This window comes from Equus quagga, chromosome 18 (assembly GCF_021613505.1).
Source record: "Equus quagga isolate Etosha38 chromosome 18, UCLA_HA_Equagga_1.0, whole genome shotgun sequence".
NCBI lineage: Eukaryota > Metazoa > Chordata > Mammalia > Perissodactyla > Equidae > Equus > Equus quagga.
Genome location: NC_060284.1, coordinates 8,973,510 through 8,984,575, shown reverse-complemented (window position 1 = coordinate 8,984,575; position 11,066 = coordinate 8,973,510). Strand labels below are relative to the sequence as shown.

Below are 11,066 nucleotides of genomic sequence, written 5' to 3'. Positions count from 1 at the left end.
GTGGGACGCCATCTCAACGTGGCCTGACGAGTGGTGCCATGTCCCTGCTCAGGATCTGAACCAGCGAAACCATGGGCCGCTGCAGCGGAGTGTGTGAACTTAACCACTCGGCCACAGGGCCAGCCCCAGAAGAATAATTTTTGATGTAACTGGAGAGAGATCAGCTTTGCTTTCTTTGATGTATGAATCATGAAAAGGTCTTAAATTTTTAAATAAAATATATAATTACACTAGAATTTTATTGCTTAAAAACTAAATTTGATATATATGTTCATCCAAAAGCTCTGGATAAAGCTTCTATCTCACATTATTTTACTTTTCAAATGACATTTAAAAAAAATCCTTTCCTGATTATGGACTTGAGGTTAATTAAAACTAATAAGACAAAATTGGGGGGGGGAGGGAGATTTAAAAAGTAAACCACTTTTCAGTTCCTTCCCAGCTATTGTTCTCATTAGAAACGTGGTATTTTAAAAGAGAAATAAAACTCAAAAGTGCAAAACATTTTTAAATGACAGCAAAACACAAATTGAAATTAGTGATATGACCAATGTATGTTGTTAAAATGAGTTTAAATTACGCTTTTGCTTTTTCTCCTTTAAAAACTATATACCCTTATAATGATATTTTTTCAAACTCATACAGAGTGAAAACAACAGCAGGCAAGGAAAGAATGCAGGGGAACTATTCCAGTCTCATCTCCTACCACTCATTTATTTACACCCAAAAGGATATTGGCTAAGCCAGGACAGGCACAGAACCTGATGGGGCTTGCTCTGAAAGTCAATCCATAGCCTGAGTAACGGTCTTCATAGCGCAATATGATTAGGTCTGATTTCTTACATATGAGGAAAAATGAAATTTGTAAATAACTTTTTAAATCTTTTCATTTCCTGGACAATGTGAAGAAGCAGAAGAACCAGGCCCTCCCCAGATTTGGGAACAGCTGGTCTTACCGTTTGTTTTCACCTGCTGAGAGTGGCTATGGTACCCGTATAAGGAACACTGTGCTTCAAATAAGACAGAGGCTGGAGAATTGCGGAGACCTTGGGCACATCCTTTAACTTCATGGAGCCTCAGCTACCTCATCATAAGAGGGGAGGAATAATAATAGCAACACGACCTTGGAGGGTCTCTGAAAAAATAGGAAAATGCTTGTGAAAACACAAAATGTTGGCTTAATAAAAGATGTTACTAGGCAATTATGCCCATTTTCACTAAATGTGAAGGCCTTGGTAACATCTAAATGCAGTTTCTAGTCCTAATCTCATGAGAACCGGCGAGGGTGCCGCCCCTCTCTCTCCAGCTCTCTAGGCTGGCCACAGCATCTGTCACTGTCTCAGACGTACAAGTGACTGCCACCTGCCTCCAGACACTTTTGCCCTGGCTGACATTTTTTTTTTTTTTTTTTAAGGAGGAGGAAGAATTTAGGGGGTGGGGGTGGTAGTTGAGATCTCTTCACCTTTGAATTTGATCATCTGATTTTATTTTGCTTCCCTGTACCTGTTCCCTTGAGTCTCTGGGCACTATTACTTTTACAGTTTCAGGGCGCCCCTGGGGACAGAGCAACTTGGCTGCTCATGACCATTCCAGAGCCCTGAAGTAAAAAGGGAAAAAAGGTCACGCTTAGCTTTGCAAAGGAGTGTGGTTTGCCTAGATTGCCCAGGGGCAGGTGAGTTAGACTTGCCAGGGTTACCAAGTAGCTTCAGGAGGAGGATCTGGTCCCTGTATGAGCATCTGTAGATCGAGAAGGAGGGCGGGCGGGTGCCCAGGTCGGCCTTAGCAACTTGCCTGAGGTCGAGAAGTCCAGTGAGGGACATTTTCTCCCGCCCACGACCCTCCTCTGTCAGGGAACAGGAGAATGCGCGGAGCCGGGCAGGGCGGCCTGGCCGGGCATCGAGTCTGGCCTGGAGCTGCGGCATTCGAGGGGGGCGGGGGGTTCCCAGCTCAGGAAGCCAGGACAGCAGTCACACAGCGGCCAAGAGAGGCGCTCAGCAGCTTCTCCATCCTCCTCCCACGGCGCCGATGCCCACACCCACGGGCGCCCCGCCCCTCGGCCTTATAGAGGGGCCCGGCACCTCGGCGCGCTCGGAGCTAGAGGCTTCCCAGAGCCGACGGCGCGGCTGCCGGCGAGGCCCGAGAGCCCAGGGCCGCCGCGAAGCGAGGCGGCGGCTGCGCCCCGCACCATGGAGGGCAGCCCAGCCCCAGCCGCAGCCCCAGCCCGGGTCGCCACCGACCTGCGCCGCCGCCCGCGCCCCGTCTGCCAGCTCCCGCTGCTGCTCCCCGGGCGCCGTCCCCTCCTCACCTGGAAGCCAACATGAAGGAGACCCGGGGCCACGGGAGCGCCCCTTTCTGCACCCATCTCAACCACTCCTACCCGGGCATGTGGGCGCCCGAGGGCTCCGCCGAGGCGCAGGACAACCTCACGCGCCCCCCGGGGCCCGGAGAGGATTGCAGCTCCGTGTCCGTCGTCTTCCCCATCACCATGATGATCACCGGCTTCGTGGGCAACGCACTGGCCATGCTGCTCGTGTCGCGGAGCTACCGGCGCCGGGAGAGCAAGCGCAAAAAGTCCTTCCTGCTGTGCATCGGCTGGCTCGCGCTCACCGACCTGGTCGGGCAGCTGCTCACCAGCCCAGTGGTCATCGTCGTGTACCTGTCCCAGCAGCGCTGGGAGCACCTCGACCCGTCGGGGAGGCTGTGCACCTTCTTCGGGCTGACCATGACTGTCTTTGGGCTCTCCTCGCTCTTCATCGCCAGCGCCATGGCCGTCGAGCGGGCGCTGGCCATCCGGGCGCCTCACTGGTACGCGAGCCACATGAAGACGCGCGCCACCCGCGCCGTGCTGCTCGGCGTGTGGCTGGCCGTGCTCGCCTTCGCCCTGCTGCCAGTGCTGGGCGTGGGTCAGTACACCGTCCAGTGGCCCGGGACGTGGTGCTTCATTAGCACTGGGGGCGGGGGCAACGGGACTAGTTATCCACACAACTGGGGCAACCTTTTCTTTGCCTCCACCTTTGCCTTCCTGGGGCTTTCGGCGCTGGCGGTCACCTTCGCCTGCAACCTGGCCACCATTAAGGCCCTGGTGTCCCGCTGCAGAGCCAAGGCCACGGCGTCGCAATCCAGCGCCCAGTGGGGCCGGATCACGACCGAGACGGCCATCCAGCTCATGGGGATCATGTGCGTGCTGTCTGTCTGCTGGTCGCCACTGCTGGTAGGTAGTTCCAGGGTTGGGAGGTGGGGGCGGGCGTGCGCGCTGGCGGGCGACGGAGACTTCTCCAGGGAGCAGCACCTGCAGGAGTACGTTTGCAACCACAGAGCATTGAGGAGGCCTCTCTGCCCACGGTATCTTGGTTGCGGCTTCAGAGTTGAGCTCTTCGCTCGCTGAAGCGCCTTCCAAGTGCCAGGCATCGTATTAGGCTCTGGTTATGCGCGCGTGGAGACCACTGGGTGGCTCACAGTCTAACTGGAGAGTAAGAGGATTCCCAGGCATCATCTCAGTGCTTGTGCAGAGAGAGGGGTTTCTCCTAGGTGCACTGGAAACAGAAGGGCGACGACAACTGTAGCCTGGTGCTGTGGGCTTTCTCCTTATTTCAAATACTCTAGCACGTCGAAGCGATTTGCAGTCTGCAGGAGTACTCTGCCTGCGAGCGACCGCAGACACGCACAGCCCTCTTGCGGCTTCGGAGCCCCTGCGCGCTCCCCCAGCGCAGCCCGCGCGAACGTTTCTTGCAGGCTCGCTCTGGACTGGAGGCGGGAGAGTGAAGACGATCTGGCGGCTCAGCCAGCCTCAGCCCTTTAGAACGGTGCTGTACCACCGCAAGGAAGCGCTTGAATGACAGTCAGTCAGTGGGCCCCCGGGCCTGCTAACACCCTCAGGCCAGCCTTTGCTGGCCTTTGTGGGAACCGCGCGGGGCTGGGGCAAGGCCAATGCTGGAATAGGAGTTACAGGTTTCTGTTTTTCCCAGCTCCTCACAGGGCGCGCAGCGGGGGAGCAAGTGACGTTTCCACTTGCTCCTTGTCTAACGCCGGCTCTTATATCGCACTTTAGAGGTTTTCCTCTGTGCTACTTTTAGCTAGAGATTTCTGTGGGTAAGTGCTGCGTACTAATTCATAATGAATGGAAGCTTCTTTAGGCCCCAAGCAGCCTGGCCTATTAGGAGATGTCGCAGAAAGAGCAACCTGGTCCTTGCGGCAGAGTTATAACAGACTATATATTGGACCTGGAAATTTATTAGGCAGTTGTGAAAAACTGAAACCCATGGGCACAGTTTTCAGAACCCACCCAAGTAGATTTTTCTTTTTAAATTGTGTAAATACACATAACATAAAATTTACCATTTAACCATTTTTTAAGTGCACAGTTCAGTGGTGTTAAGGACGTCGACGTTGTGTAACTATAGTTTTAAATCCCTTGCATTTAAAAATAGAACTGTAGTTTCTTTTTCCCTCCGGCCCTCCCTGCTTTGGAAAGCAGATGTGCCAGAATACCTGTGTTTAACGGGGGTAATATATTTAGAGCGCAAGTCTTGGCTCCAAGTCAGTGACCTGTGGTGACAAGGAGAGTTCTGTTGGGACCTAACTGCCCACAAGTCGTGGTATGGTCACAGTTCTGCGTTCCAGGAGCTGGAACTCAGGCTGAGGTCGTCACAGTGGCTTATCAAAACCAGCACTAATTTTAGACATTGTTACTTCTGTGGCTGAGGAATGGGGTGTGTAGGTGGCGGAACAGAAGGGAAAAAGAGTTCTAAATAATGAACACTTTACTAAAGTGTGATCATTAACATAACTTGAAAGGCAAACAGAATATCTGAATTTTTCACAACTGTCATGTGAGTCCCACGTCTCTGAGTTTACTCTATCACATTCTTTATGTCCTAGGAAAAATGTAATTAAGCTATATAAATAAAATGCTGACTCATGCAGTTAACCAGGCTTATAGTTGTTGCTTTTTTTTTTAAAAGCAGAAGAGAATGTATCTAGTCTGTTTTTATTTCAAAACTTTGATCCCAGTACCATGAGCATGGTGGCCTTAGGAAGAATTTAGATGCATTCTGAACTGTAACCTGGGATAGCCAAACTCACTCTTTTAAGAGAGACTATATTTGGAAGTAGTCTTATTTCATTTCAGTTAATAGCTGCATTAAAAAAATATTTGTTTACAGCACTTTATCAGATACTTTCTTGATTCAGTTCTCATAAAAACATTAAATAAAATAAATTCAACGTGTGATCATATATCAGAGGAGAAATTCATGGTTTCCATGGTACTTTTTAAAGTAAAGAAAGTGCTTCCACCTTCTGTTTTGTGCACCGAGATGAAATCTCCAAATATCTTCAGAATGATCTGCAGGACAAAGTTGGCAATATTTCAAAGGAAAGAAATTGGCAAATCTGCTTTCTTAATAGGTTAGGGAATTGTAAGAATGAAAACACTAGAATTTAGTTAATAGAGTTTTCGGTGTATTAATGTTCACGTGAGAGAGTGTTTTTTCTACTCTTTTTCTAACTATGGGTAAAATGTAGATTCCCTGGTAGCTTTGCTTGAGTTGGGCATAGGATACTAATCTGATCTAATTACCTGGAGTATCTCTTGTCTTGGAAGACTGTCATGACTATAATAATATCCAGTTGTTACCGCTGGAAAACCTAGAGATGCGACACGGTAGTAAGAAAAAGTACATTGTTACAAGTTCCCACTATGTGAACACTGACATCGAGGTCTGTCTGTGGTGCGAACACAAGCTATTTTTACTTTTCATTTTCCCCAGAAACTCTACAAAATAAAATACAAGATGTGAAGTTAAGTGAGAACACAGGGAAATGAGGTCACTTTGCGAGATGAACTACAATTCTTATTCACTGTTTGCATGAGGCATCAAATTCTCTTGGAATCAGCCAGCTGACTCAGCAGTGCAATCTGTTGGACTTTTATTATTTTTATTTTATTTTTTATGAACTACATTCACCAAATAGTCCAGCTATTTGACATGATAGCCAAGTTTCCAGAAGCAGGAGTAACCTTAGGGTGTTGTGCCGAGGAAGCCATGAGTGTGTTTTGTACTTTCGTAAACCTGGTGCTCCCCAAACAGGTAGAATATGGCTAACTCTGTGGCCACCTTGAAAGTAGTAACTGTAACGCTGAGTGTCAACAAGTGAAAAGTCAGGGATGAGGAAAAGTTTCTCATCTACAACATTGGAATGGGATAAAAGCAACCTTAGAAACTTTTGCCTTTAGTCTTGAATCAGCAAAGTCCCTGCTCAATATCCACAAATGCAAACAGAGATGCTTCAGTTCAAGAAGATATTTCACAATGTGGATGTGATTTTTTTTTTTAATTTAAGGAATCACTGATGTATTTTGACAAATGAAATTTGCCTTAAATATACTACATATGATAGATTATTTTACAGAAGTAATGCTTTTTTATGCTTTTTTACAGTATAAAAAAGTATTATTCAATTGCTAATCTTCTCTGCCTATGAATTTCTGCCCTATGAAAATGTTTAAACATGTGAATTAGCATTATAGGAAAAATCTTCTGCAATTTGTTTTCATAAGAATTGAAATTATTCAGAATTTTTACTTTCTTTTCAGTTTACTGTAATATATTTTAGGCACTGTGGAAGGGATATTAAGTAGACATTAAAAACTGGCTAAAGAGTTATAATCTGTTCAGAGAAGCAGAATTTCCATATTTGTGAGTGAAACAATGAGAGAACAATACGAGATAGGATGCATAATTAATGCCTTTGGCTCTCAGAAAAAAGTTCATCGGGATTTGCCAGAGTAGGCTTCTGGGAGGAGGTGGGATGGTGCACTTGACCTCACAGCTGAGGTGCAGTGTGCCCGGGATCCCAGACCGATGAGAAGAGAATGTGCACACTGGGACCGTGGGGAGACTGTTTGGAAAAGGCTCAGTGGGCCAGACTGAGATGGTTAGGATGGAGGCAGGACGAGGTGTGCGTTCTTTTGCCAGTAGGAGTAGAACCTCTATTTCAGGTTTTTGAATAGAGGAAGAGAGTTTTAAAAAGATTGTCAGGGCTGTAGTGTGTGGATAAATTTGGGCCAGAAAATGGGAAAGTAAGATCGGTTATAACTTGCTTTTGTAGGTCAGTTAGAGCCTTAGGGTGGAAACAGTAGGAAGAGGTGAGTCAGAGAAAGAAAGGTAAGAGAAACGCTATGAGAAATGGTCGATTTAAGGAGTGATTGATTCAGCAAACATTTCTTATACATCTACTGTGTTCAATTGACTGTAGTGAATATTTTCACATACCTTACCTCATTTAACTGCACCCTGTAAGATTGCCACTATTTTCTACATCATTCAGGTGAAGAATTCGAGTACAAAGAATACTAGAACCAGATTTCTAATTCAGGAACTCTGACTCTGAGTTTATTTTCAGTTTGTTTGTTTAGTGTAAATAGAGGCCAGGAATTCTGGTCCCAACGGTGGCCCTGGGCAAGTTGTATATCCTCTCTTCTGTAAAGTGCAGAGGTAGGACCAGTAGATACCTAAGGTCTTTTTCCATTTATGTTATTCTCAGCTTCTCTTATTTGGGAGAATTATGGTTCAATGAACTTGCAAGGGAAATTTGGAAAGGAGACTGTCAATTGTTTCTTTGTGACAATGGTGGCCCCCGAGTGACTGGGGCTTTTAGACACAGCACATATGGTGATGGCGGATTATCTAAATGATATATCCAGAAACCGGTATAACTTGAAGATTAATGAGATGGATCAGGGCTAAAAAAGTTTGCAGGTTTTTAAATTTTGAGTTTATCAGAAAGAGCCAAGAGTTAAACAGTTCTTAAGCCATCATATTTGAAGGAAATCAGACGGTCTAGAGTTGTAGCATAATTGTGACTCAGTGGCCTTTCTCTTTTGAAAAAGCTGTAAAGGTCAATAACTCGATTATGAAAGTTTCCACGGATTCAGTTTTCTGGGAATAACCCTCAGGAATAAGTGCCACACGTATATGTAATTGACAGTGGTTAGTCCGGGGTGCTGCAGATGGCAGTGAGGGGTCCTGGGTGCTGTGCTTCAGTTTTCAGTTCTGGCCTTGCATTACAGAGAAGCAGGAGGGGAGTCCTCCCTAAAACTCTTCCCCTTTGCGTAGCATTTTTATAATCCACCAGCACTCCACATTGATCTTCTTCACGCCTCGAAACTCTAAGATCTACAAACATAGCACGGCAAATTCCGACTCCCCCAATTCCTTATCATAGAGGTAAGTAGGAAGTTTGAATTTCAACTCATGCCGTGCTCCTCGAGGATTATTAAATGACCTCTCATGTTCCCCTTTTCTCTAGAAAATTCCAACCTTCATAGATTAAAGAGGGTACCAAAGAAGGAGCCTAATATTTCGTGGGGTTCCGCTTACATCTTGTCCCCTAAGTGAATGTCAACATTTTACAATAGATATAGTAATTCATTCTTATCCAGAAAGGACAATTGGACAGCGTGTGAGGTCTTTAATGAGAGGGACACACACATGTACACACACACACACACACACAGAAGTAACACTAGGGAGAGGAAATTCTCTGTCACTCTGCTCTCTTTGCTCAGAACACTTCTCTCTCCATTTTCCCTCTTGTCACTCCAGCCCTCAGTCGTTCAACAATGGCTGCTGAGCAGTCACCCTTCTTGGATTGGCCCAGGTCTCAAGTTAGAAGTCACTTTGTCAGAGAAGCCTTCCTTGCTCCTCTCAAGGCTTGATGGGTGCTCCCGCCCTTTGGTCCCACAGCACCTACCTTGTATTTCCCTGTCGTAGTCTGAGTCACACTTCGTTGGACCCATTGGCTAATTGACCTCCTGAAGGCAGGTACAGTATCTGTCTTGTGCATTGTTTTGTTCCCTAGGAACCATCATAATTGCCTGCTGTACAAGGTACACCCAATACATGCTTATTGATTGAATATCTGAGCACCCAAATCAAACGACAGTGGCTGGTCCCAGTTACAGAGCAATTAACTGTGTAACCTTAGATGATCCACCTGATATCTTTATGAATTATTTTCTTTTCTTCTATCAAATAGGAATAAAAGCACCTACCCAGCCCATTTCTCAGGATTTTAGTGAAAACAAAGATAAGCGTATGTGAGAATAGTTCAGAATATTCTTTCAATGTTAGGAATACTAATCTTGAAGTTTACTAATGATGAAGTTTAATAATGAAGTTTACAAGTTTACTAATATTGAAGTTTACTAGATAATAACGTTGACTTCTTGGGTTCAGATAGACCTTTCCCCCCAGGGAACTAGAACAAAGAGACAAGTGATGTTTCACAGCTTGAATAGTTATAGTTCACTGTTAAAAAAATGTGGTGGAGAATGTAACTTTTCAGAAAAACATAAAATAATGGTAAACCACGTGTGCATAAATTTTTACAAGGTGGTGTAATTCACCCCTCCTCCCCTCCCCCTGCCACCATGTCTCTTCTGCGTTCTCTAGGCTCTGACATCTTTCCCCCCTCACAGCTGCTAGTTAACTCTCTAAATCAAAAACATGCTGGATCCTGTCTCTCCTTTCCCTTAAACCTGGAGGGGTAACCATGACCTCGTGTTCTGAAGACCTCTGCCACAAGTCCAGACTGTGTCCCTGTCTTTCCAGTCAGGGACTTCTTCCTGCCGTGCTTGGTGTGCTCTGCCCTGTCCTCGCGTGAATGTTTAAGTCAAGCTAATTGTGCATCTTGTTGTTGTCCTGGCTCAGGTCATTCCACAGACTTCTTAAGGGTAGACCCGTGCCTCAGTTGTCCTCATCTCTCCATGGGCGATCAGCAAGAAACTCCACCACTGACTCACAGCCCAGAACTGGGTTTACATGAGCCTTAGATCAGACCACAGCATGAGAATCACAGAGTTGTAAACTGCCTGCCAGTTTGACCAGGTCCTGACAAGGCATTAATATTATTTGCAGTCTACAAATAGCACAAAGTGTAATTGTCCCGTCCAGTGGCCCTCCTGGACGTTCTGTTGGGCAACATTCAGAAGGAGGACATTTCAGTGGCTGATCTTGGCTCTAACTCAAAGTCTCTATATTATTTTACCAGTACTATTGTTTACATTAGGCATTTGAAGGACCATTAATCTAAAAGTGAAAGACAGTGGCAGAGATTGGAGAGGAGGCTTGATTTTTCACACCTTAATTCTGTTACAAAGAAAGAAAGAAAGTAGCTACTAATTTAGGTAAGAGTCGTGTAATGTAGGTATAAGATAAATCCTATACCAAATAGCACTACTATATAAAAAAAGTCTTGGTGATACAAAATGAAAGGTCAAGATCGAGCTGGAAGCCTATTTATTTTAAGCAATTATTGATTTTTAAAAAAATCAAGTGTAATTTTAAAAATACACTCTTCACTAATCCTTTGATATTTCCTAAAAATAGAATTGATCTTTTCATCCCTCGTTCTGAATACTTAATGTGTCATTTTCTATGGTTGAGAATATGCTGCTGTTGGTGTGATTCATGAAAATCTGGAAAAAGAAGTATGTTGTTAGTGTTGAAAATGCTAAAAAAGTTTGTAAAAGATAAGATGCGTTGTGGGGGATTCACCAGACAGTACAGTGGAATGTTCACTGTCGTCTCCATACATGAAACTTCCCTGATAACAGCCCGCTACCAACGGCCGCGGCAGGTCAGGCAGAGCCCACACATCCGCATTTGCCTCAACAGCCCCAGGCGCGAGGGCAGTCAGCGATGAAGTAAGCCCTGACTGTGGGCACTCCTGTCTGTCCCATGAGAGGAACAGGGGAAAGTGACTGAGGAAGCAGTGACAGCCACAGAGAGGGTTATGCACTGGAGCAAGAGACCCGGGGATCGGCTTGGGTTTTCCACCACGAGATAGAAGTCACTTTATCTTTCTGGGTTTCCCTTTCCTCATCAGTAAGATAAAACAACTATCAACTGTGGGGCATGCCCATGGCTGAATGGTTAAGGTTCTGCATGCTCTGCTTCAGTGGTCCAGGTTCACGGGCTGGGATCTTGGGCACGGACCTACTCCACTCATCAGCCATGCTATGGTGGCATCCCACATACAAAACAGATGTAGACTGGCACAGA

The 11,066-nt window shown here is 45.8% G+C and overlaps 1 protein-coding gene across 6 annotated transcripts in view; it reads left to right on the top strand.

Moving 5' to 3' along the window:
- The first annotated feature begins 1,738 nt into the window (after window positions 1–1,738).
- The window catches only part of PTGER3 (prostaglandin E receptor 3), a 172,795-nt gene continuing 163,467 nt past the window's right edge, over window positions 1,739–11,066 (top strand). For 2 of the 6 annotated variants that reach the window (XR_006886011.1, XM_046645399.1), the window contains exon 1: window positions 1,761–3,211. Coding sequence is in view for 5 of the 6 variants with exons in the window: in XM_046645399.1 (XP_046501355.1) it covers window positions 2,318–3,211 (894 nt within the window). In the remaining variant the exon portion in view is untranslated. Of the gene's footprint in view, window positions 3,212–11,066 lie in introns of all 6 variants that reach the window. The other 4 variants (XM_046645394.1, XM_046645396.1, XM_046645397.1 and 1 more) reach the window with 4 other exon arrangements.